General features: G+C 39.7%; 1 protein-coding gene across 1 annotated transcript; it reads right to left on the bottom strand.

Moving 5' to 3' along the window:
* Window positions 1-555: 555 nt before the first annotated feature.
* On the bottom strand, window positions 556-9,812 carry plekha3 (pleckstrin homology domain containing, family A (phosphoinositide binding specific) member 3). The gene is made up of 8 exons (XM_084021124.1): window positions 9,482-9,812; window positions 7,847-7,963; window positions 7,591-7,740; window positions 6,409-6,530; window positions 6,158-6,259; window positions 5,182-5,225; window positions 4,475-4,569; window positions 556-2,789 (listed from the first exon to the last, which is right to left on the bottom strand). The coding sequence occupies exons 1-8, from the start codon at window positions 9,519-9,521 to the stop codon at window positions 2,680-2,682; spliced, it is 780 nt and encodes a 259-aa protein (XP_083877250.1). The 5' UTR covers window positions 9,522-9,812; the 3' UTR covers window positions 556-2,679.
* Between the last annotated feature and the right edge of the window lie 18,056 nt (window positions 9,813-27,868).

Raw genomic sequence — 27,868 nt, 5'->3', positions numbered from 1 at the left:
TTTGAGCGTGCTCATAACAAATCCCGAACACACGTTTTGGTGAAAGTAACACAAGCAGGAAGTCTTGTGTGTTTTAAAAAGTGTTGCCGTTACATGTAAGGCTGCTGCAACTCAAAAACACCTTTTAAAAATAAAGACATTAACATTAATATCAGTTTCACAATCATATCACTGTTATGCACCACAGTACATTTGTCACTTCTTTCAGAGCAATAACATTCAAATAAAAGGACACAGTTTTAAAGCCTAAAGTGCAAAACAACCACAGCTACACACTGAAAAGTTAATATTTCTAATTATATCTAATAATGAATATCTCTCTAATTCCTTTCTGATAGCTGTCTGAATGTGAAAATACTTAATTGGTGGAAATATTTAACAAAATAAAAGTCTACTGACTTTTAGGAAGTTTAGGATTCGACAGCTGTGGTCAGTTTGTCTTGAGATAATTCCCCAGGGTGGAAAACATAACCACAAATCAAAGGTTCATATTAAAGTGTCTTAGAAGGTCAATACAAATGCAGCTTCAAATGTGTTTTGGCATTTGTGAAGGAAGGAACTCGTGAAGGTTTTTCATGGAATCCTACCAGAGTGCATCTCTGTTCATCAGAAACAGGAACAGGATTAATGAAGCGTCTTGTATTCGTCGATTGTTTGCGTCACGATTGTTTACTTTAGGTTCAGATGACGTCCTTTGAATGTGTTTAAACAGCAAAGCAGGTCACGACGCAATTGTTCCAAGTCTTGAAGGTGGAGTCAGCGATTCCGGACAAAGATTGTTAACATTTGAACTCAACACTCAAACAAATGCGTCCCTCTCGCTTCCACTGCCTTTCCCTTTTTACATCCGTGACCTTTCCCCCCATCCTGCACGAGCAGGAACGTCCCTGGTTGCTGATTGTGTGTATGAACATTCGATTTTTAGAGTACATAATTGCTGGAGTTTACAAAAAGTGTATTTGATTAGAATCGCTAACTTGAAGAGATGATCATCAAGATTCACAAAATGTCGCTAAGTTTGCAGATCCCTGTCAGTGTTTTCCCTGTCCTGAAGACCCATAATAAGACGTTCATACATGTTTTTATTTTTGAATTCAATGCCGATCAATCCGCTCTATAAAAGGTAGTGCGCTCCACTAATGGAATAGCAGCAGCAGTTCTAGTATCTGATCGCTATATCAGGGGAAAGTGCAGCAGCAGAAAAAGACCATGTGGGCAAAAGGCATCATCTGAACTCACTGAAGTTCAACCCTCCATAATGTATGCACTTACTTAAAGCACTTATCTACGGTGGCTCTGAGAGCTCTACACGCTGCACCTAAAGGAAGCATAGACAATACACCGTCAAATAAAGGAAACAGGCTCGTCAAATCGGCCACATTTATGCAGCATGAAAAAGAAATATGTGACAGTGTTACATCAGTTGTGTTACGTCTCTTTGTGTTTCATTAAGTTGCAGTTCGTTGAGCTCTCGGGGCTGCTGTACCTTCTGTCTTTTCAAGGTCCTATCAGCTGGAATTCATCATCAAAGACATGAACGGAAAAAAACTACTCAAAAACAAACATTAAAGGCAGTAACTTGCACACATTCGCACCTATCTGTAATTTAGAAACTGTTCACCTGATCTGTCTTTTGAGTCTAGGCGATGAAAACTAACTCAAATCAAGAGTCTATGGAGAAAAAGTTTTGCAAGGAAAAAGAACGATGGCACATTTAATATAGATCATTACATTTGTGCAAACTTTGGTATCTGAAGACACTCGGCTCTCTGTGAGAATACTGTAACAGAGATAACTGGCTTCAAGAACCCACAGAGACGCCGTTTTATCAGTAAGGTTTCATCACCAAAGTCAAGAAGCAGGAAAAGGGACAAAGTCCTTCTTTCTACCTTTCCTTTCAGCAAAAAAAGCACAACTATGTAGGCCTGAAAGCAGAATGAAGAAGATGCTTGGCAAGTTCCCAAGGGGGGAAAAAACAGAGGCAAGTTCTTGAATATATGGAAAAGGCAGAAAATACTGTGTGAGATAATGCTTTTGATTTAAATGTCCCATCGAAACGACAAAAAACTACTTCAGAAGAACACAATCTCCACAATTCAACCTTTCCTGCACATTCTCGGATCCATTTAATGCAACAAACAATCCAGTTCTATTCATACTGTGCCAGGGAGCTGCCTTCTACAATCACAGTCCTCGTCTTCTTGCCACAGAGTTCAGGTTAACTGCTGTAACAGTAACTGCTATTTCCATTCTCTTTGTTCACAGGTTTGAGCTTCAGATCCTTCCAAACTCCAAGGCTACTACCATAATATGTATGAGTGTGTCCATAGTGTGAATGTGGCTACCTCAGCAGGTCATAACATCATATACTTTATACTCACACTGTCTCAGGCTCATGTCCAGCTCTTTGTCTGTCTATCCAGTGTGTTCTGTGCATCTGAAACACTTAAAGACAGCTTTCAGGGAAAAAATTAAAAAAAAGATTCCAAAGTGCACGTGTTTGGCAATCAGCTGACTGAGAAAAGACAATCCTAGAGGAGATCAAATGTCTGTCAACTCGTCCTCTGTTTAACGAAGATGACGTCAATATCTCGATTGGATGCAGTCACGGTCTCTGATATTGATCTTGTCTCGTTCTTGACCTCCGAGTCCAGCGGGGTTCTGATGGGTGTCAGGTCTTCAGATGGACAGGTCAGTGTCTGTGTCAGTGGGTGTGGTCTTTGGGCTCATGCTGCCTCCTCTCTCTTCAGGAATGGAGGACGAGTCACCGTTGACACTGGGTAGCACACCTGTAACACATCAACTTCCACAGGTGAGTTGTCTTTATATAGGATCTGCTTTTATGTATTAGAAGAAGTGGTCAAGTTTGTGCCAATCCTGAAATCAATGGGGGAAAGTATTACGATCTTTTTCTGAAATAAAAATGCTCCATTACCAGGAGAAGGCCTGCATTCTACATATGACTTCTGACAGACCTGACCTAGAACCTGAATTAGAACCTGACCTAGAACGGGCCAGCAGTGTTTATTTATTTAGTATCTACAACTTAAATGATCTGTAATCAATATTGAACATTAGGGCCACCAACCTAGATCTTGTTGATATCCCTCCTCACCAAAATATACAGAATAATACCAGTTTGACAAAAACTATCCATTACATCACTAAAATGTGAATCAGACCTTTCCATCACACCTGATGTAGACTTCCTAAACCAAATTTCCAACAAAAAAATGACTGTCTTTAAAAACTATGTCTCATTCAATATAAAATATTATATAGTATGTCCAAAAAAGTCAGTTTAACATGTTGAAAAAAAGTCGTAGTACAGCATGTCCAAAAAAGTAATGAAAAAAAGTAATAGTATACTACTTGTCATAGTATAACATGGGGAAAAAAGGTCTTGAAAAAAAGTTATTGCATAGCATGATGAAAAAAGTCATTGATTATACTATGACACATTTTTGGACATATTAGTGTGCCGTTTGTCATCCTATGACTTTCTGATGACATAATCAAGGTTAACCTGTCAAAAAAAGCCATAGCATAGTTGTTGAAAAGTCATAGTGTAGTATGTAAAAACAATTCATGAAAAAAGTCATAGTAAATAAAGTGAAGTATGCAGAAAAAAGTCATTTAGACTATTTTTTGACATATCAGTGTGCTTTTTGTCAAACTATGACTATTTGATGATATAATATGACATAATATAGCATTATACTACAACATACATTTTTCGACATACTATACTATAACTTGACATGACGTATATTATTTTATTATACTATAATGTTAAAGTTTTTGTTAAACTATATGACTTTTTGGAGGATTTCTTATGGCATACTCTATGACTCACATTTTGTGTATTTTTATGTTTATTATTTATATTTATTCTGGCATTACTTAATCATGAGCTTTTTATAGCATACTATATATATACTTTGGCTTTAAGATGACATTTTTATGGAATACGATATGGCATTACTATACTATTTATTAAATATTCAACTTTTTATGATGTTTATTTCTATCATCCATCTTTTTCGCTCTGCTGGGTTGTAATGGCAGCAGGCTAAGGAGGGAATTCTAGACGTCCTTTTACCCAGCAACGCTTCCCAGCTCCTCCTGGGGGACCCCGAGGTATTCCCAGACTAGATGAGATGTATAATCTGTTCCCTATCTCTAAGGCTGAGTCCAGTCACCCTACGAACCCTCACTCTTTAACAAGACCCCCAAACACTCTCACCCCCTCACACATGCCATGACGGGTATGTGTCGCTGAAAGAACTGGTTAGCAATTAAAGTGACGATGATGATCATCTTAAAATACTTATATATGTCAAAATAAAGGCACTGAATTCAATCACAGTATTTCGGAGTATTTCTATATGGTGATATTGCTACTTTTACTCAAGCAGAAGATCGGAGTAGTTCTTTCACCACTAACACTATTAAAAAAGGGAGTGAGCCTTACGTTCAGTATCATAAACAGAACTGTCCGAGCACGTCCGATTCCGGCGCTGAGTTGATCTTTGACCTCCACTGAGGTACTCCTTTAGCACACCTGACCTGAGGAAAAAGGAAAAGCTCAAATAGTAAACTTTCTCCCCTGGGACGACATTCTTAACTGTTGTTTTGGCTACTTGATTTAACATTGTAGATTTGCAAAGATCATCGATATAAAACATTTGGTTTCGGATAAAACAGACACTATGCATTGTGCATACTTGATGTTTATCAATTGTTTTGATGATTATCAATAGTGGCTTTTAGTTTATCACAAAAGGATATTTTAAAAGCCATTTAGTGCATACATGTGTGATGTTTTTTTTATATACTTATTTGAATACCAGGTCGGGTTGGAGGTTTAAATAAACTGGGTTCAACAGGAAGTAACGTGTTCTAGAAATGACATATTCCTTTGGATGTTAATTTGGGCTGCCTTGTCCCTTAAATTCTGTTTTCTCTTCAGATATTATTAGTTATTGTTTTTATGTTTTATGGTATAGTTATTGTTTATTTAGATTTTTGTTTGCTGAATAACATGTGATCCTATAATGAAAGGCATTTTGTGCTGAATCTTTACATAAAAGGTACTATAAAATACATTTATTATTAGTATTATTATTATTATTATTATTATTATTATTATTATTATAGATAGCGTGTTTTCTAACTCACTTGTCAAAGCTGTATGTTCCAGGGTGACTGATTGACCTCTTCATCTGGGCAGGCAGACAGAAAGACAGAAGAGAGGACATTTTTGTTAGTACAACAGTATTAATCAATGGAGCATGATTATTAATACTGTGCAAAAATGTGTGTGTGTAGCCACCATCAGGAACAACGTGGGCAGGTGGTGCAAACGATAAAAAATAATTTGCCTTTAATTTCAGTAAAAGCATGTCTGGGATTTACAGCATCTTCTCTAATAACCAAAGAAACTGTGATTCTTGTGAAAATAAAAGTTTTCTTCAACAATAATAAGAAACGTGTGCGAGTCCCAGTGTTTGGTTATGAAAGTCGCAGTAAATAGATTCCATAGTGTAAAGATAATATAAAATCAAAATAAATTGTACAACAAAGAAGGAAATGAAGGAAAAGAAAACACAATTAAACCAAAATCCGCTAAGATCTAGTTAAGTATTTAGTAAATTTGATATGACTAAATAATAAAAATATTTTTTACAAATGTATCATTTTTTTACTTTTTAATAGTAATCATGTTTGAAAATTGGTAAAGTATAAGCCACATACTTTTATGGATATAATATTTAGCCAAGATATTAATCAGCTTAATTATGTAACTTTTATCTACTGAGGATTTTTGAGGAATAAAACAATCTTTCTTGGTACGATATGTGAGTATAAATTCTTCTGTGAATCAAACCCACGTAGCTTTATCCAGAATAATACTGCTACTGTTACTTTTAATTATTATTCCTTTTTACGTATTTACATCCGAGTAAGAATGTGTTTAAAATATCTTTTAAAATAAGATACGTTACATTATGCGTACATTTTTCAACAAAAACACTTTGAATGCAGGCTCTTCTATAATCAGTGAAAATGTCAGTATGTTTTTGTTCTTTTAATCTTCACCGAAATGCATTTCTGTCACAATTTATTCAGCTGGAGAAAACGTGTAATTAATTACCCTTTCAGGTCGGAGGTCAGGGGTCAAACTCTGGTTGGCGAGGGTCATACACTCCTCCAAAGTCCTGATGAAAGTCGCACAGGTTGCACTGAGGAGAGAGGCCTGGAGAGAGAGAGAATAATAAGCGTCTGTCGTTACTGGATAACACGATCACTGATGTTGCTCTTCAAGACAAATGAAAACAAATGGAAATAGAGACGCGACAATCAAAGCAGACTTAATCAGTTAGAGGCCAATAGAAGATGTTTTACCTCAGAAGTGGGCGTTTCCTCCGTGTCGGCAGTGTGCTGTGATTGGATCGTTTGGACCTGCTGGACGAGGAGGTCGCAGTACAGACGAAGTTCGGACATCTTTGTCTTCAGACAGTCTGGACCTGGCAACGCACAGACGCAGTGGAAATAACCTTTATTTAAACATCATAATGATTCTGCAGTCAGAAATAGAGACAAACAACTTTTATTAGATTAGGTTAGATTAGATCAGCTTCACCCAAGCATAGCAAAGGCACATACAATACAACCAACACAACATAACATTAAATCATACAAATATAAATATACAATACTGCAAATGGGTAGGTAGCAGCAGTTATTATTTATATAAAAACTAAAAGACTTAAAACACTGTGCGATTTATGTATACTATAGTACCATTTTCACTTTTCCATTTATAACATGTAATAAGCTGCACAAGCTGCTAAATGATGTAATGTATGAACAACAGGATCTAACTCAATCATACACATTCACTCAACGATGGCACAGCCTTCAGGGAACATTTGGGGTTCAGTATCTTGCCCAAGGACACTTCGGCATGCAGACGAGATTCGAACTGCCGATCTTACGATTGGAGGACGACTCGCTCTACCTCCGAGCCACAGCCGCCTCACCACCAGGTTTCTACAGTAGCCCATAACAGATGGACCTAACACTGGGTCTAGGGAGGGACTTTTTAAATTACATCAAATCTAACCGCCCCACTAGATGTCACTAAACCCTTCACACTGGCCCTTTAACTCCATGTTTGAATGTCTTTATGAGAATGTATGGTAAAAACTCACAATATGCCACATTTGATTAATCTTACATGTTTTTCTAATGAATGTCATAGCTAGTTGTGCTAAAATGTCCACCCCCCAGTAGGAGTGAGAAGCAAAAACATTCTTTTGCTTTATAAAATAGCACATTTATAAATCAAAATTTGTATTTGTGAATGTACATCCAGACGATGGCACCACAGAGTGTTATTTGAAACACTAATGGTTGGTTTTCTGATGAAAAGCAAAATATTGTCACACAGTAAAAAGACTTTTATGAGGATGAATTCAAGGAGGAGACAAGCTGAGCTGTCTTACAAACAGGTGTTTTTCCTACAGAAAGAGGAACAAACACAGATGAGGCAGGCAGACAGATTCACATATGAACTCTGTGTACCTTTGTGTTTGTGACTGTCCAGTGTTCCAGCTTTGGACGAGCCTAAAGCCACCAGCCACCTCTGTCGCTCCGCAGCGTTCACAGCTCGGACATAAAAATGCTGCTCGCCGGGGATTATCAACTCCAGACGCGTCACATCTGTCGGATGAACTGAAATTTAAACACAAACAGTGTTTGATGGATGTGTTTAGATCTGCTTTGTATGGCGAGTGAGGTCAGGAAGGTAAGAGTCGACAAATTCAAACAGCTGTCTAACCTTTGATGTCACACACTGACATCTTGATGGATCCTTTGCTTCCTTTACTGACGTCATCCTCGCTGTCATAATAAGAGATGACTCCGTTCTCTAAGACGAACCAGCGTGGCTGCCAGCCTACAGACAGAAAACAAACTCAAAACCTCTGTATGGAACTTTATTGGTAAAAAGGACAAGAAACGTGTACATTTGATTAATGTACCTGAAGATGAGATGTTGCAAAAATGCTGGATCCCATGAATGACTATTAAGCAATGTTGATTAATATCCACGTTATTTTCTTAATTAACCGATTAGCCGTTTAGTCAATAAAATGTCAGAAAATTGTGAGAAATGCTCATCAGAATTTTCTCATTTCAGAGTTCAGCAAACTGATTATTTTACAGTCCAAATGTAACTGAGAAGGTGGAACTGGGAAATATTTGGCATTTTGGTGGATAACATCACATTATGCACCAGTCCTGCAGTTAGTGAGATGTTCTTAATTCTGTAGAAGACTACCTCGTCTAAAGTGCTAAAACTTACTTTTACAAGTTCTTGCCAGTACTACTACCCCAACCTTCATCGCCTCATATTGTTTGCGGTTTTTAATAGAAAAAATAGAATAGGATGCATGTCAATCTGTGCAAATGGGAGTACCTGGCTCATCTCCCAGGAGTATTTCAGATCTGGATGTTCCTGCCTCTCTCTCTCTCTCTCTCTCTCTCTCTCTCTCTTTCCTGCAGCACAATCTTCTCGTTTGGTTGGTTTCAGCTATGTTACTGGTTTAGTAGTTTGGGTTTTACGCTGTGCAACGCCCTTCTTTCACTACACAACCACACATCCCATCTGCTGACACACTGATAACACACCTACTAAGTTCGGTATGTGTTTTGGTTATGGTACAGTATGTTCAGTAATAAACCTGTACTCCTTTCTTGCAGCTCACAATGGTTGAAATGATATCGCACTCGAGTGTTTTCCCCTTTATATCAGTTACCATACATGTTTACAACTGAGACCATTTGAGCAACAGATCATTCATGGGCTAAATTCCTTGGCCAAGTGCAATAAAGGCTCACACACAGGATACTGTTCACACACAGCATACCTCATGCAAAGCTGGCAGATGCTAGGTTTAAGTGAGCTGCCATTACAGTCACAAGCAGTGTAGATTTTGTCCTCTGCCACCTTTATTTATAGACATGCTGTGCTGCCTTCATTAAGGTCAAATGCCACTATAGACCCTTGTTACTGTGGGTTGCTTCTTAATTATTTTTTTTCAGTACATAATACATAATGAATAACGCCACATCATAAGCAAGCTGCAGGTGAAATATATGCTGGAAGTGAAATGACACTGACATGAATATTGTGCTATTGGTGTTGACTATCATTTCTGACTAAATAACGCAAAATATTATATTTACACCTGAAGTTTCCATTGATCGACAGCAGCAGCACAACTCGCATGAGTCATGTTATGTATTATAATACTATTATTGGCTTCCTAGTGGCGTTGTTTAATGTTTAATTTGAATGTTAAGATATGATGTTTGACATTAGCACTGGTAGCTAACACTAACATTCATCTTCAGCCACCGTGGCTAGAGAGACAGTTAGCCAACACGGCCGTTAGACAGTCAGGCGACTCACCTGTCATGTAATTCGTCCATTTGTACAGAATCCCCTCCATGGTTGGACTTTACATCGGCTAATTAAGCCTGTTAGCTGGTCGCCGGGGCTCGGCAGGCTGGCTAGCTGAAGCGACGCGCTAGCCGAGCTAACGTCCGCTTTCTGTCGAGTGACAGCGGGTTAGAAAATAACCCCCATCGTGATCTGCTAGTTGTGTCTAATGTCTAAAAACGTGTGAATCGTTTGTGGTGTGTGTGAGAGCTGACTGGCAGCGTTGGCAGTGTAATGTCATGCTGAGGGCGTGTTTGAGCTAAGCTTTTCTCAAACTGGCAAGCTAACTTGTGGGCAGTCAGCTGATGGAGGAACGAATGTCAACAAAACAGCAGCTTCCTACGGAAGACCGCTAGGGACATTATACAAGGAGAAAACAATAATTTAATAAGAATCAGAATCACTTTTATTGGTAAGTAAGTGCAAACACATACAAGGAATTATACTCGATGCACACACACACAGAAAAAGACATACAAATAAAAGAAGGATAACAAACTGTACATAGTTGTCAAATGTTATGTTTACCTTTTATTCAGATATAAATAAACGTATATATACACAGGACAATTCAATTATAACAGATATGGGATAGTGCAAAGGTCTGGAGTGCAAAATGTGCAGGAATAAATATGAAATCTGTAATTTAACAGGGTGGTATGAATATTAGCTGTTCATCATGGTGACAGACTGTTCCTGTGTCTGGTGATTTTGGCGTACATTGCTCTTTAGCGCCTACCAGAGGGGAGAAGTTGGAACAATAATGAATGAAGTTAAACCACTGTGTCAGCAATGTTAGTGCTGTAAGGACTAAGGAGCGTTCAATTCCTTTACTTAATGATTAAATAAAAATAAAAAGTCCTGCATTCAAAACCTTCCTTAAACTAAAAGTTCTTTCTTTTCTTTTTTTCTTTATTGTTTTATCTTTCTTGTGTAAAGCACTTTGTGCTGTGTATGAAAAGTGCTCTATAAATAAAGTTTGATTTGATTTGATTAAAAGTATGGAAGAAGTAGATTGCTTAAGTATGAAAAGAACTACACTAGTACACTCTTAGAAATAAGGGTTCCAATAGGGTTCTTCTACAAGGGCTGAGGTTCTACCTGGAACCATTTGCTTCTGAAAAACCCTTTCCCGAAGAAAGGGTTTTTCAAGTGTTCTTGGTAACACTAAGGGCTCCAGTAAGAACTATTTTGATCCAGAGAACCGTTTTTGGAAGAAAGAGTTCTTCAGGGATTATTGAAAGCATGGATCCTGTGTCACCAGGGACATACTTCCTGATAACACTTACCAATAATGGCACAAAATACAATTCCTTGTGACTACTGATAGAAATACTTTTCATATCCATCCAGTTTGTTTATTTGTTTTTTTCTTCTTCTCCAGATCCTGTTGATCAAACTGTAACATAATTGCCCATCTTGGGATTTGAACACCTGCCAGCCAGTCTAAAGTCACTGGCAGTAGTGACTGAGCTAACCAGCTAGCTGCATTGAGTCATTAGGTCCACCATACTAGTCTATTACCTTACACATTCTGATCAGACATACAAATAATGGCAGCCCTGTAACTGAAATGTTCTGTTACCAATTTATTTTCACAACCATTAATTATAAGAAAGCAAGACCTTCATCAGCCAATCTTGTTGACCCAGGCAAAGATTAGCTGTGACCTGGATTTTAACCCCCACCCTCCAAATCTAAAGTCTGTACCACTACCCACTGAGCTATCCAGCAGAATGTGTAGATCAGGGACTCCTCTGACTCGCCACACTCACTCACAAAGCCAGGTTGAGAGCTCCTTCATGGCAGTGGTCAGACAGAGGGAGCTGATCATGTGTCTGTTTAGCTCCGTCTGTACAATGTGTGACTTCTGCTTTTAGGTCACAGGTTCAATTCCCATGTTGACAGATATCATACCTTCTTAATTGCAGTTCCAGACAGTTAGCTCAGTTGGCTAGGAGCTGGTTCTTGGTGCCAGACGATGTGTGTTCAAGCCCCAGCAAGGGTGATAATGGTAATACATCAAAATACCTGGTAGTTTTTGTGAAACAAATGTACAACATTTTAGAGTCATGGTAGATGATGTTTGACAAAAACATATCAGCATTTTACCTCAAAAACTGTTTTGTTTTTTTAAGTGGTTTCAAATCTGCCTGCGCGACAGTACTCAATTTGTGAAGCCACAGTTGAGTTGCCACTTGCCAATTAGCTCAGATCGATAGACAATGGTCTTTGGTTCCAGAAATTGTGTATTTCAGCCTCAACTGGTGCAAAATGAACATTACAATGTCAACTGTCTTGCCTTCTTATTCTCCTGTTTGTTGCTCAGAATTGCCTAAATTTGCCCAAAATAGCCCGGACCCGACCCATCACTGTGCAGCAGTTAAAGTTTAGTTACACTACATACAGTTTGAGGTTGTGAGTTCAAGGCCTGGTTGATGCAGAGTGACCATGTTAATGCCAACTGTGGTGATGTGTGGATTAGTGACAGACAATTTGAAAAATATTAAACACTTATTTTACGATTTTACTCATGTATTTGTCTCCTCCTCATACTTTTCCATGATCGGCCTCATCCCATGGCTGCTGTACCCTGCTGACTGGCTTAGTCAAGTTGTGAAGCTGCAGATAAGTTCAGTGATAGAGGAAGGTCTTTGAGGTCAGAGGCCAAGCCTTAACTGATGCAAAAATCATATTGTAATGCTGACTTTGGGGCTACCGCATCAGGGTTTCTTGATGCCGGGAATTGAACCTTGATTTCCCAGGGGAAAGGGCGAGGTTTGGTGTGTTGGGCCTGGGAGCTGGCCCAATGGTGGCTGTCATGTGTGAGTTAAGAGCTGGTTGCCCCATGGATTGCACCATATGGTCTGGTATTCCCCCTCTACAAACCAGGTGTGACATACCAATAGTGATTACTGTGAACAGAACAAAGAAGAACTTCAGAGAGAGAGAACAGAAGAAACTTCAGAGAATCAAGGTGAGCTAAATATAATATTTTATTTCAGCATGCTCGACCCTAGCTGAGGACTTTTATGGTGAAAGTTGGACTAAGCATTTGCTTCTTGTTATGTTTTGTTTTTTTTGTTTTTTGTAGAAATGACTTACACAGCTTGGACGAAAGCTGAAGTGTGCCATTAGCCACTCTTCAAATGTACTACTTTATTTCAACAAGCCACATTTTAAGTACCTACCATACTAGCTTATCATTGAGCTACATCCCTGATATTCCATGTCTGGAGGCTATTAGTAACAGATATACACTGTAGAAATTTTGAAGGCCACAGGTGAGATAGTTTTTCCAGATATTGCTGTTTGAAAATGGCTTTTCAGAGTATGATGCCAAAAACTGTCTAAACTACCCTTCATTCAATGATGTTTCATGAGAAAACTGTTGACAGTAGAGACCTAATATTTTGGATTTGTCCTATTAACAAGTGTGCCTTTGTACTTGAATTTTTTCAGGACATTCTGAGATGGTCAGGTGGGAAGATTTTCGATTAAATCTTCGATTTAAAAAAACAAAAACAAAGCATCATCTCATTGCTTTTCTTATCAAAAGTCTCAAATCCAAGAGACGTTCAGTTTATAATGAGATAAAACAAAGATCCCAGTGAGAGGAACTATTGATAGGCATGAAGTGCATGTCACCTGTTGGCAAACAGCTTGTTGGAGATGAAACCACCTGGGATTTGAGTGACAATGTAGCCCCAGAAGAAGGAGCCATGGATCAGCCCCACTGTCTCTGGGTCCCAGTTAAACTGAGCCTTCTAGAGAGGGAGAGAGAAAAAACAGATACCTGCCAAAATCTGGCAATAACATGTGTTACTAAATTGCATTATTTGGTAAAACGGCAATTTAGTTTGCTACTGTAAGGCCGGATGATCTTCTGAGCAACAAGAAAAAAGACACACATAAAACAAAGTCCTACGACGTCCTGTCTGATTTGATCCAGCTACCTGCAGCAAAGGGGTCCCATTGATATAAACGGTGTTGTTGTTCACCATCTCCACAATGGCCACTCCGAGGTTGCAACGGATGCCAAAGGAGATGCAGAAGCCCAGGCCGCTGAGGATGGCGATGATGTAGCGCTTGGGCAGACCACCACAGCTGCAGTCCAGCAGTGGGGCAGGACGCGGCGCTGATGCCACCGGACGCCCATCCTCTGTCAGCTCAATGATGTCCTCTTCTTCTACATTACTACCATCTATTTTCCTATGATGCAAATAGCAGGAAAATAAATCACAGTCAGAGCGTCAGCAGGCCTAGTTGTTATGTGTTCAGCTTGAAAATATTTGTCTTTGTTCATATTCCTCATTATTATCCTTCCACCATCAATATACCAGGCTAAAATCCTTTTGTTAATTTTAGGAGTTTTTTTTCGCTGCCTTTCATTTTCCTAAATTCTCGAGGAAAAGGAGGCACATTGTTGATTTACGTGGGATTTGATTGTCACATCCTTGAGAACCTCTTTTGACAACTACATTGCAAATGCCAATCTTATCTCCAAGTAGGATTTCACACATTCCCACTCCGTTTGTATGCCCATGGCTCCTCAGGATCTCTATGACATGGCAGACCTTTAGATTGTCCACTAATCAAATCTTTATCTTGACATATTTTGCACAGTTATATTGTATTCATGCGAGTGAGTTTGTTGTGATTTTTTGTTTGCGATACTGCGATACGTACTGAACAAGCACTCCAGCTAAAGGGATGGCGATCACTGCTCCTGCATAGGATCCTTAGAACAATTTGTATGGGATTTAAATGTCAGGGTAGGATAGTAACATTGAGACTAAATAAATGCCTAAATATCTATAAAATATTAAATACATGTACAGCACAACTAAAATATATGACACTTTCTATGAAGGTCATGTTTATAATGCACAGTGGTGGACAGAGAGTAAATTCACTTAAGTACTGTACTTAAGTACATATCCAGAGGATTTGTACTTTACTTGAGTATTGGATTTCTTTGGTACTAATTTCTCTACTTGAATACATTTCCAAGACAAATACTTTTACTTTTACTCGAGTTAATTTCTAGAAAGGCTGAAAAGTACTTGTTACTTTCAGGTCTGGTCTTTTCTTTTTTTCTTTCTTTTTTTTTTAAGTACTTTTGGACAGCTGTGTTTGTCAAAGAAGGAAACCTATCACAGTGCACGCTCTCCACTGGGATCTATGTAAAAGAGGAAATAAGTCATCCCTCCCCATAAGGATACATGGGGAGACAGAGTTTGTTGTGCTCCTATATTGTCCTTCCTGTAAAGACAAGTGACTTCAACATTGAGTTACTGAAAGCAGAGATGTAGTTTTTTGTAAAACAGTGATTCTCAACCAGTGGTGTGGGGACAACATTGGTCTTTTAGGGGGTTCCAGTTCCCAATGATAGAGAGTTAGTTGGACGGTGCAGGTTCATTTGGTTACAATTTCAATGATTGTTAATAAACATCTGCATCTGCAACATCTGGTGTAGTCCCATTCATTTTATTTGAAATTTACTCTTACTCTTACCTTTACTTAAAGTAAATTTAAAGCATGTTTGATCAGAGCGTCAGCAGGCCTAGTTGTTATGTGTTCAGCTTGAAAATATTTGTCTTTGTTCATATTCCTCATGATTATCCTTCCACCATCAATATACCAGGCTATAGATTTCTTTCAGAATTGTTTTGTGCACTATTGGCTTAGCAACAAAACCAGCACAGTAACCCAAGTCTGCTCTCTTCCACAGGACAGAAGGGGAATCCATGACACATGAATAAAAAAGGTCACACCGCAGCTGTGATCATATCGCTTTCAGGTGCATCACTGTCCATACCTGTTCACCAGAATCCACCTCTGTCGCTGCCCCCCCCCCCTGCTCCCATGAACTGCGTTTATCTGCCTGCAGCAGATCTATACAGCATTTCTCTTCCAACAAGACATAAATTAACCAGTAACTGGGATCAAGTCTTGACATCAAGCACTCAGATCTTCACTTTTTTCTAACTCAGTGTTTGAAAAATCATTAAGTTAAAAGTTAAAAAACATATTCTATCTAATCTATAGTTTAATAGCAGACTTGATTCTTTAAAGAACAGTTCACACGGTAAGGTGTCCCTTCCAGCATATAAATAGCTGCATCAAAAAATCTAAACTATGAGGACTCTGTGTCTTTATGGCTAAAGTTTGGTAGTTATAACGTGCTGTGTAAGCAGATTCTTCTTTCAAACACTAGGGTCACTTGGGAATGGAGGTAAAAAGCGTTTTGAATGCTGGACTTATAATACATTATGTCCACCATTTATAATACTTTATAAACTGTGTTATAAGGTGTCATGCATGAATATAAACATGTATAACAACTTTTATAAGCCTTATAAATGCATCAAAGTATATGTGCAAGCAAGTCACTCACAATAATACTCCTGAAATATAGGTGTCAGACTCAAATGTGGGCAATATCTTATCACATACACAAAAGGGCCAACTAAAATGCTGCCACTACGTTGTAGAATAAGCAGCAACCACACAAGTAGGCAAACAAATGGAAACTCCTCCCACTGGGTATAAAATGGCTACAACCATGAGGTGGAACAGGTAAAGCACAAAACACAACGTCACTGCATTTGCCAAGCACACAAAACAGTAAAGAAGGTGGCCAATCCAAAAGTTGAGTGCAACAGCCAATCAGATAAAGGATCACAACAGGTAGCCCAGCTACTAAATGTGCTGCCATACTCAGCCAGCAACACACCAGGATCCATCGAAAGTGAACTGTTCGCCAACTTTCTGCAGAGTCAATCGATACAGACCTCCAAACTTCATGTGGCCTTCAGATAAGCTCAACAACAGTGTAGAGAGCTTCAAGGAATGGGTTTCCATGGCGATCAGCTGCATCCAAGCCATACATCAGCAAGTGCAATGCAAAGCGTAGGATGCAGTGGTGTAAAGCATACCGCCAGGTGTCTCTAGAGCAGTGAGACACCTTCTCTGGAGGGACGAATCACGCTTCTCCATCTGGCAATCAGATGGACAGGTCTGCGTTTGGCGGTTGCCAGGAGAACAGTACTTGTCTGACCGCATTGTGCCACTTGTAAAGTGTGATGGAGGGGGGATTATGGTGTGGGGTTGTTTTTCAGGAGCTGGGCTTGGCCCCTTAGTTCCAGTGAAAGGAACTCTGAATGCTTCAGCATACCGAGAGATGTTGGACAATTCCATGCTCCCAACTTTGGGAACAGTTTGGGGATGTTCCCTCCTGTTCCAACATGACTGGACACCAGTGCACAAAGCAAGGTCCATAAAGACATGGATGAGAGAGTTTGGTGTGGATGAACTTGATTGCAGCTAAAACAGCATCAACTCTTCTGGAAAGGCTGACAGACAAACAGTATATAACCTCACAAAAACTCCCATAAACACACTCCTAAACCTTGTGGAAAGCCTTTCCAGAAGAGTTGAAGCTGTTTTAGCTGCAAGAGGTGGAATGACGTCATATTAAACCCAATGGATTAAGAACAGGATGTCACTTAAGGTCATATGGGAGTCAAGGCAGGTGAGTCAATACTTTTGGCAATATAGTGTAGATAGATAGATAGATAGATAGATAGATAGATAGATAGATAGATAGATAGATAGATAGATAGATAGATAGATAGATAGATAGATAGATAGATAGAGTGCTGGCCAAAAGTATTGGCACCCCTGCAATTCTGTGAGATAATGCTCAATTTCTCCCAGAAAATGATTGCAATTACAAATGCTTTGGTATTAATATCTTCATTTATTTTGCTTGCAATGAAAAAAAGCAAAAGAGAATGGAAAAAAAAGTCAAATCAATTATCATTTTACACAAAACTCCAAAAATGGGCCGGACAAAAGTATTGGCACCCTCAGCCTAATACTTGGTAGCACAACCTTTAGACAAAATAACTGCGAACAACCGCTTCCGGTAACCATCAATGAGTTTCTTACAATGCTCTGCTGGAATTTTAGACCATTCTTCTTTGGCAAACTGCTCCAGGTCCCTGAGATTTGAAGGGTGCCTTCTCCAAACTGCCATTTTGAGATCTCTCCACAGGTGTTCTATGGGATTCAGGTCTGGACTCATTGCTGGCCACTTTAGAAGTCTCCAGTGCTTTCTCTCAAACCATTTTCTAGTGCTTTTTGAAGTGTGTTTTGGGTCATTGGGGTTAGGGACCGTGTTCTTTTCTTTGAAGGCCTCGTTTTTTTCCCTGTAAACTCTATGTTGATGCCTTTTCCCAAAAAGCTCTACTTTTGTCTCATCTGACCAGAGAACATTCTTCCAAAACGTTTGTGGCTTTCTCAGGTAAGTTTTGGCAAACTCCAGCCTGGCTTTTTTATGTCTCTGGGTCAGAAGTGGGGTCTTCCTGGGTATCCTACCATAGAGTCCCTTTTCATTCAGACGCCGACGGATAGTACGGGTTGACACTGTTGTACCCTCGGACTGCAGGACAGCTTCAACTTGTTTGGATGTTAGTCGAGGTTCTTTATCCACCATCCGCACAATCTTTCGTTGAAATCTCTCGTCAATTTTTCTTTTCCGTCCACATCTAGGGAGGTTAGCCACAGTGCCATGGGCTTTAAACTTATTGATGACACTGCGCACGGTAGACACAGGAACATTCAGGTCTTTGGAGATGGACTTGTAGCCTTGAGATTGCCCATGCTTCCTCACAATTTTGCTTCTCAAGTCCTCAGACAGTTCTTTGGTCTTCTTTCTTTTCTCCATGCTCAATGTGGTACACACAAGGACACAGGACAGAGGTTGAGTCAACTTTAATCCATTTTAACTGGCTGCAAGTGTGATTTAGTTATTGCCACCACATGTTATGTGCCACAGGTAAGTAACAGGTGCTGTTAATTACACAAATTGGAGAAGCATCACATGATTTTTCAAAGGGTGCCAATACTTTTGTCCACCCCCTTTTTTATGTTTTGTGTGGAATTATATCCAATTTGGCTTTTTGACAATTCTTTTTGTGGTTTTCCATTGAAGACAAAAGAAATGAACATTTTAATATCAAAGCATTTGTAATTGCAATCATTTTCTGGGAGAAATTGAGCATTATCTGACAGAATTGCAGGGGTGCCAATACTTTTGGCCAGCACTGTAGATAGACACACACACAGACAGACAGACATGGATGGACAGACAGACAGACGGACAGAAAGACAGGTAGATAGATAGATATATAGATAGATAGATAGATAGATAGATAGACACACACAGACAGACAGACAGACAGACATGGATGGACAGACAGACGGACAGAAAGACAGGTAGATAGATAGATAGATAGATAGATATACAGACAGATAGATAGATAGTTAGACAGACAGACAGACTGGTAGATAGATAGACACAGACGGACAGACGGATTGACGGACACACAGACGGACAGACAGACAGAGAGATAGACAGACAGACAGACAGACAGACAGACAGACAGACAGACAGACGGACGGACGGACAGACAGACAGACAGACGGATGGATGGACGGACACAGACAGACAGACGGATGGACGGACAGACAGACAGACAGACAGACAGACGGACGGACACAGACAGACAGACAGACATGGATGAGATAGTTTGATGTGGATGAACTTGACTACATCTAAAACAACATCAACTCTTCACACAGACAGACGGACAGACAGACAGATGGATGGACGGACACAGTCCCCCATACTCTGTTTAGAATGGGTGACTTCGTGGGTTGGTATTACTTTAGGACTCTATCACATAGGTGGCAAAGTCCAACATGATGCTGCAGCTTTTCCTCGCCATGTAAATATACGTACCCAGGCCCATGGCGCCCACGAACATTGCTCCCTTCAGTAATACTTTAGCAAGGCGACGCCAGAAACTTCTGGTTGGAACCTCAGCAGCTGCAGCATTCGGGAGGCTCTCGTCTGTCTCCTCCTCGGGTGTCGTCTCCAGGAGGCTCTCGTCTGTCTCCTCCTCAGGTGTCGTCTCCAGGAGGCTCTCGTCTGTCTCCTCCTCAGGTGCCGTCTCCAGGAAGCTCTCGTCTGTCTCCTCCTCAGGTGCCGTCTCCAGGAGGCTCTCGTCTGTCTCCTCCTCAGGTGCCGTCTCCAGGAGGCTCTCGTATGTCTCCTCCTCGGATGTGTCCGGATTTCCCGCCAAAATCCTACATTCCTCTTGGAAATTAAGAAGGCCAGCAATTTTCTCCTCCTCCTGCATGGTCAGCTGGTCTTTAAGATCACGGATGAATTGTTGCGATTCCCTTCTTAGGTTGTACAGTTCCTGTATCTCTTCCTTCTTATCAGCAATTTCCCTGGCTTGTTGAGTAATTATCTCATCATTTTCAAAGAGAAGCTCCTTATCTATCTCAATTCCGTATTCAAGCTCTCGTAAACCAGACTTCAGCTTGTCATTCTCTTCCTTCTGTTTGGCCGTCAGAGACTTGAGTCGAGCCAGCTCCTCACTGTTGCTCTCATCCTTCTCTCTCTCTTCTCTGATTTGACAATGAAGATAATCCTCTTTTATCAACAGATGTTTAATCTCTTCTTGTTTCTCCTTTGTCAGAGATTCAAGGTGGGCCACCTTGACCCTTGTGATTTTGACATTTTCCTGCAGATCACAAACTTCTGCCTGCAGATTAGAATTCTCTGCCTGTTTGGTTTCTATCTGAGATTGAAGCAGGGCTAGTTCTTCAGTAATGATCTTGTGTTTCACGTTCAAAGAGTTCTCAGATTCCTCGTAAGCCATTAGCCTACTGTTGAAATGAGGTTACTTATCTTTCCCTGCGTTGCCTGATTCAGGTGATCAAGTTGGTTTTTGAGTTGCTTCACCTTTTCATCTTTGTCTTGCTGAGCCCCCTCTACAAGATGCTCAAGGTCATGCACATCTGTCTTCAGCTTGTCATTCTCTTCCTTCTGTTTTGCCGTCAGAGACTTGAGTCGAGCCAGCTCCTCACTGTTGCTCTCATTCTGCTCTTTCAGACAGATTTCCTTTTCCTGAAGCTCCAGCAACAGCTTGAATTCTTTGATCTCTGGCAGAGATTCCTCATTGATCTGCGTATGTAGGTTTATTATCTCATTTTTTTCCTGATTTACCTTCAGACCTTCTCTGACTTGACAATCAAGATCATTCAACAGATGTTCAATCCGTTCTTGTTTCTCCTTTGTCAGAGATTCAAGGTGGGCCACCACCACAGTCAGGCTCTGGTTCTCTTCCGTTAAGGTTTTCTCATTTTCCCGTAGATTACCATTCTCTGCCTGAGTTTTGTCCATCTGAGATTGAAGCCGGGCCATCTCGTCAGTCATGATCTTACCCTGCTCCTTTAGAAGATTCTCTCTTTGCTCATAGGTCTCACTCAAGACCACATTTGCCTCCTTCACTTCTTTTAATTCAAATTGAAGGGAACTTGTTAAGGATCGGAGGGCATTCATCTCCTCTGACATGTGGATGCGATGAGTTCCGTTCATGTCTAGACAGTAAGTAGCTACTCACTGAACGATGGAGGGACAACGGCTTTAGATTCTTCGTGAGCTTTGATTCGCGTCATTCGTGACGCATCGATGCCTTTAATGTCTCAATCAAATGCAGCGAGACGCGATGACACGTCATGAAATTCTAAATTCGATGAGACGTCATTACGTTCAATGCGCTATGGGACGTTTTATGTTATTGTTTTAAAGACTAGCTACTATTTAAATAGCCTACAGCAGAATATGGAGTTACAATGCCGTAAGTATTCTACTATGTAGCGACTGGGTACACGCGGTATTTTAGAGGAAAGGAGAAATGATTCTGTAAATATTCTTTACAGTCATGAGTATACTGGGTACTTAACATTACTCGTAAACAGCGCCGTTGTGGCATGCAGCTACCTCTGAAAGGTATGAGGTATAATGCATTTCACAGTTGTAATGTGCTACCAAAACATAATACGAATAGATAAAGTACAATAACAATCTATTAAAAAAAAAAAACGAATTATTTACCCTTTGCTAATGGCAGTTGTGACAATAATTTCTTACAGGTGTGCCTTAAGCAGACAGCACACCCGCATACCTGAGATCTATCGGTCTTCTACTTCCATGTGATTTCAAATATACTTTACAAGCCGTTTCTCAAGTGCACAGCTATGGAAGACTTGTCAGTGTCATCCAAGAAGAAAAATATATAATACAGTAATAATGCAATGCTTACAAATTATAACAACAAGGGCTGTGCTGTTTTCTTCTTCTTACCCCTACTTTTAATTAAAATATTGGGGGCCCAGTCCTTAACAACCTGTTTCCTCTCGTACATGGTGCAGGCACCACCACCTCCAGGAGTATGACAATATAAAATATGAGATGACACATAAAAAACAATTCCTGAAAATAGTGGGAAGTATTGTTCCATATGAAACCCTTATACATTTACCAATTTATCTTTTCACTTGGTGGAAATATATATCAGCCAGATAGACAGTGGAGAGAAACAATACAATGTTTTGTATTAAATATGAGGCTACATTATTTAAAAAACAAAATCAAACCATAATGTTTCATTTTATTGTAATCAAGAACAAAGGTAACATGTTGTGCTTTGCTGTCCAAGATGTGATGCTGAGAGAAGGGAACGGATACTGAATCTTAAAGAAATACATTTATGATTTATGTGAGCTCTTACAAAGAAGTGTTGGAAAGTGTTTCTCATTTCCAACACCTTCTCATTACAACATCATGCCAACTCGTTGCATACTAATACTCCTAACTCACACTGATGCTTTGCCAGAACCTCTTGGCGTCACTTTTTTTGCAAACTTACTGTGAATTCAAGCATATAAACACTTGCAGAGGTTAAGGAAAAAATAATAACTATATTAACAAAGTAGTAAACAACATTAGTACAGAAAAAACACAAAAATCCCTTCCAAATAACTCAATGATCCTTCCCAATGCCGATGCTGCTCTCCTGGTTGAAAGTCATGCGTTTGTTTGATACCCAAGGAATGAGAAGAGGCTAATATTTTTCTTTCAATTCTTGTTTTTATTTGTATGACGTATTTATGTAATGTAAATACTGTACTGATGTTCTTTTCTTTATTATCAGAATGTGTACACTCCATTTATGAACCGGTATTTATTGTTTTTCCTGTCAACCCACTGATCTACACTCTAATCCAGTAGGTGGCAGTAATCTACCATTTGTGTCCACCGAGGCTCATGGGTAGAAGAAAACTGGTTTGCATACCGCCATAAAAATCCAAAGAATCAGAATTAGTGTACTTTCCGTACCAGTTGGTGGCGGTAAAGGGCCACCGAATTGTTTACCAACAGCCAAATCATCAATAAGCCGATTTCATTGCGCCCTCTGCCTCTTTTTATTTTTCTTCATAGCGGGAATGTAAAGCAGCTGTATGCCGCCGCCCCTCTTCCACAATCTGTCCTTATTGACACGACAACATCCCGGACTACGTTTGTCGACCGCCTCATCCATGTGTCGTGGTTCTGGGCCCCAGCGCACCGGCTCCGGCTCCAGCCATGTCGGGCAGGAACACAGCGTCCGGGGGCGGTGACAGATCGGGAGGCGAACCTGCAGGTAACTGGGGAAACCCACCATTCAGCGGTTTAAAAGTTCGGCTGGTTAAACCTACAAGTACGCGCAGCACTTGGATAAAAAACGAGAGAAGAGCCGCGGTGTGTTTGTTTGCGACGTCTCTCGCCGGTTGACGGTAACTTTGTGGTTTCCGAGACTAGGTCAGTAGAGCAGTTGACCAAACTCGCCCTCAACGCCATTTAAACAACATTACACGACGTTGTTTGCCACGCGGAATAAGTATGGAGTTAGATTTGTGTCTTTATTACATGCGAGAAAATAAATGATCTGAGAGAAGAAAAAATGTTTGAGAGAAAAAGTTATCACACTGATAGCAAAAAAGCATTTGATGAGAGAAAAAAAATATTTGAGAGAAAAAGTTTTCATACCAATAGCAAAAGATAATAATACTTGAGACTAAAAAAAGTTTTGAGAGAAAGTATTGTATAGTGTGCAAGAAATTGCTTCGAGAGCAAAGACTTTGTGGTTTTGAGAGCGAGAAGAAAAATGTTTTGAGAGAAAATGTGTTCACACTGATAGCAAAAAAATCTATATTGGAGAGTTAAAAAAAATATATATTTTGAGAGAGATTTTTTTTTTCTCAGAAATAGTTTTAAAAATGTATATTTTTTTTATGTTCTTTGAGAAAATACTTTCTCTCAAAACTTTTTTAGTCTCAAATATTATTATCTTTTGCTATTGGTATGAAAACTTTTTCTCTCAAATATTTTTTTTCTCTCATCAAATGCTTTTTTGCTATCAGTGTGATAACTTTTTCTCTCAAACATTTTTTTTTTCTCTCAGGTCATTTATTTTCTCGCATGTAATAAAGACACAAATCTAACTCCATAGACTGAGAGCTTCACAGTTTTGAAATAAAAAACAACCTGGCAGATGAATAGATTCAGGGACTGTAGCTCAATAACATACAAAGTGAATACTTATCTTGGAAAATACCATAACAAAAGAAGACATTTTCAGCAGCTCAGACCTCTGGAGTAACATTTGAATGATGGGCACCGTCTTCTGAAATAAAGTTAAAGAGCTCCGTCAGCAGGGAAAGTCATGCGACGCTGATGAGTCGAGGATGTAGAGTTCCACAGGATCATCCTCTCCATCTGCAGCTCATACTTCAGGAAAGCTGGTGGATTTTGTATTTTTTCCTCCTTTTATCATCTGGTTTAATCTAGCATACTGCAGAAGGCTTAATGGGCGTTTGAAGAGATTTGGCAGCATGGAGTCTGTCCATGCTGCCAAATCTCTTCACCTTCACTTCGGGGAGACACATTGAATGCAAATGTCGCCGTTTGTTGACAAGCAAGCTCCCAGAGCTGCCTTTAAGAACTGATTTTAAAGATAGAAGAATGTATGGCTCAGAATAGGGCACTTGTGTTGGTGCAGTCTCACCGCTCTCATCAGTTCTGAAAAACCCACCACATGCATATCTGCCCAGCATCAAACAGACAGACAGTTTTCTCAGAATATGGTGGAGATTAAAACACAGCTAAAGGGAGAGCAAATATTGGATTTAACTTAATCAAACATGGTCTAAGAGCTCAAACACCAAGGTTATATTTCTTTCTCTAATAAAATATTTAAAAGTTCCACTGTCTCTTAGTTTGGTGGCTACAGAGACGGCTCACATACGGCCAGAGTCATCGCCTACGACCCCCTACGAATCCCATGATGCACCCTGGCTCCCCCTTTGGCATCGCGGTGTTGGAGGACCAGCTGTATGTGGCCGGAGGGTGTGACAATCATGACACCATCTGTAATGTGGAGCGCTATGATGAAAAGACCAACAGGTGGCTAATCGGCCAGGCCATGGCGACGCCCCTAACCCCTGCGTATCTACCATAAACTATCATTAATTACCTGATTTATATTATAAATGAACTAAAGCTGTCAAATAAATATGATTAAATGTAAAATATTTGCCTCTGAGTAGTAGAGTAAATATTAAGCTGTATAAAATGTTTTAAAAGGGTTTTACTGGACTTCTGGAGAAAAAGGAAAATAACTTCTGCCGTAATGACCATAGAGACTGGAATCAACGGTGTAATAAAGTAAATATATAAATAAAGGTCTACATGAAACCACTGACATGAAATACATTTCAAACAAAAAGGGCTGAATGTTTCATACACAGTTCAATGGTAACTGACTGAAAGCAGCATGGAATCAGGAAGGAGCCAAGACTTTACACAAGCAAGTAATATCAGATATAAATCATAATAATCAGATTAAACCAATTTTCATAATTGTTAATCTCTCTTTATTGCATTAGAACATACATTTTTCATATATATCTATATATATATATTTTTTATAAATGTGAATTTGTACACTACAATCTTTTATTGTAACATGTTAGAAAATACTCGTAACGCTCCAAAAACATAGCACTAAAAACAGTTACCAAACAATGATTATTACATTTCCTCGTTTTTGTTTTGGCCACCAAGAAAATAAAAACAAGATGGCTGAGACGAAACTGTCAATAAGGAGGAGAGGAGAGGACCACAGTTGAGGACAGACGGTTGGACCATTGCACTTTTTTATTGGCAACCATTTGTAACCAAACGGATGGGAATGAGGGCAGGGAGGGTCTGTGACAGCACATGCTGGGAGGAAGGGAGATAGGGGGCAAAGTGTGGACACTGAGCATCAAGCACATGGCAGGGTCGGGTCACTGGTTAGAGCATTTCAGGTACAGAGAACAGAGACGTGAAGGGTCTGATCACACAGGACAGTTTCCACTGCTGCCTTTACAAGTCAGTCAGTCTCAGTTTGTGAGAAGATTTAGTCCCGTGAGTGAATCACTACCTAAGAGACCCGACTGCTCTTTTCTGTTTCATTTTTCTGACTCCAGATGTTTTATCACACAGTTTAAGCAAATCACACAAGCCTTAAAGCGTAGTATAGACTTCACATCAACATTAAATCAAATGCTTTTTTATGTGAAAGGGTTGCTGGAACCAACAATCCCACTAACAATCAACATCTCACTCAGCTCTGTGTTGGAACACACTTCTTTCCCACCACAGGAATTTTGATAAAGCTCAGAAAGTGATGCTGACTCCACGACCCAGATACTTTCAGTCGGTATTATACTTACTTACTGTATTGAAATAAACTTAAAAACAACTCTTTTTCTGAAGTACAGAAGGTGCGCAGGTTGCCAGTCTGCTTGATTGGACCCAAAAGCAACCATGTTCATTAGTGACCAGCAGCCGGTTGCACCAGCCGTTTGTAAATTCAGACTTATCCTTATTATAACGGGTTAATGACTTAAAACAGGTGGTACCACACAAACTAGTTACTATGTAGAGATTTGTAGTCACTAAATATTTGAACTAGCTAACGGATTGACTGACCTGACACCTCTAAATGCTATTTATTTATGACATAAGCTTCTACAACGTGGCATATTTCACAAAAAACACATTATGCCAATAACATTAGTGGGTCATGTTAGTACGAGTATTAATGTTTGCAAACGTGTTTATTTTCAATTAGTTTTAACACTAAAACTAAAACACATTTAATCTGCTTCATCAAGAATTTCCGGTGTGATTTGATCAGACACACAAATACAGAAATAACTAACACTGAAATACTAAAAACTGATTTAACCTCACATATGTGTAATTAGAAAGGATTGGAAGTTTCATAATTCGATCTCTTAAAATTTGGTGTTTTTGTCACAGCTTGTGCTTGATTGACTGTTTTGATTGGAATGTTTCTTAACAGCTGATATACACAGTACCAGAGCCTCAACAAGCCAAGTTCTAATGGTGAACTTGATTTAGTAAAACCAAAATAACTTTCAAATTGACAAAGGATTTACGAAGAGCTGGTGCAACTTAATCCAGAGGCTTAGTAGGAGGGAAATCAGATTTGATGTTGTCAAACAAGCCAACAGCAGCAGTTGGAAGTGAGGCAGAGTTACAGGGTGCAGCAGGGTAGGTAGGTTTAAGAAAAGGGAAAACACGAACAGAGGTGCAGGGAAGTTAAGTTATATCACAGAAGATGGCAAGCAAGTTGAGATCGAGGCAGCTTGAGAGCAGCATGGAAAGCGGGGACTGTAGTGACAATCTAGCAGAGATAGAGGAGCTTAGGGTACAGTGTAACCATCTAACACATAAACACACACTCACACACACAGCGAGGCTAAGGTTTAAAAACTAGGGCTACAGACACAACGACTGGGCCGGAGAACAGATATATTTTGCACATGGGGTGGAGGAGGGAGAGAAAGAGGGGGTGTGAGGCATCAAGGTTACGTCGAAGATTGAATCCCTCTTTTAACAGGTCGAGAACAAAACCCTCTATTTGTTTAGTAGATAAGGGGGAGTCGTGCAACGCTGCATAAAATCACAGAATGATTGTCCTCTTGAACATACCTCACCTCCCCTCCTCGTGTACACTATTCTTGTCGTCTTTTTTTCTTCTTCTTCTTTTTTTACCCTCGTCATCCCGCATCTTTGTTTGCTTTATTTTTCTGGGATTTCCTCTGGTATTTCACACACATGCACACAAAACCCTGTGACCATAAAGTACATTACATACACACACACTCCCTCAGACACACACACACACACAACACGCACACATATAACAGTTACACACACTTTGACCCAGTAATACGGCTGACAGGGTTGTTAGCAGGAAGCAGAGGGTTGTAGTGCACATGTCGGTTACAGCAGAGCTTAAAGTCGGTTGGCCAAGCATACAGACACAGCGTTCTGTTATTGATATGATGATCAGCACTACAGTGACACAATATAACTGC

This window comes from Eutrigla gurnardus, assembly GCF_963514095.1.
Source record: "Eutrigla gurnardus genome assembly, chromosome: 11".
NCBI lineage: Eukaryota > Metazoa > Chordata > Actinopteri > Perciformes > Triglidae > Eutrigla > Eutrigla gurnardus.
Note: the sequence above shows the minus strand (reverse complement) of the source record. Positions and strands in the feature narration are given on the sequence as shown.

Bases quoted from the DNA above. Each gene is read 5' to 3' on its own strand.
- plekha3 (XM_084021124.1), bottom strand. From the start codon at position 9,521: ATGGAGGGGATTCTGTACAAATGGACGAATTACATGACAG. The intron at 7,741-7,846 runs GTTAGACAGCTG...TTTAAATTTCAG, and splicing joins GTCAGTGTGTGACATCAAAG to TTCATCCGACAGATGTGACG. The intron at 4,570-5,181 runs GTGAGTTAGAAA...CTTTTTCCTCAG, and splicing joins GGAACATACAGCTTTGACAA to GTCAGGTGTGCTAAAGGAGT.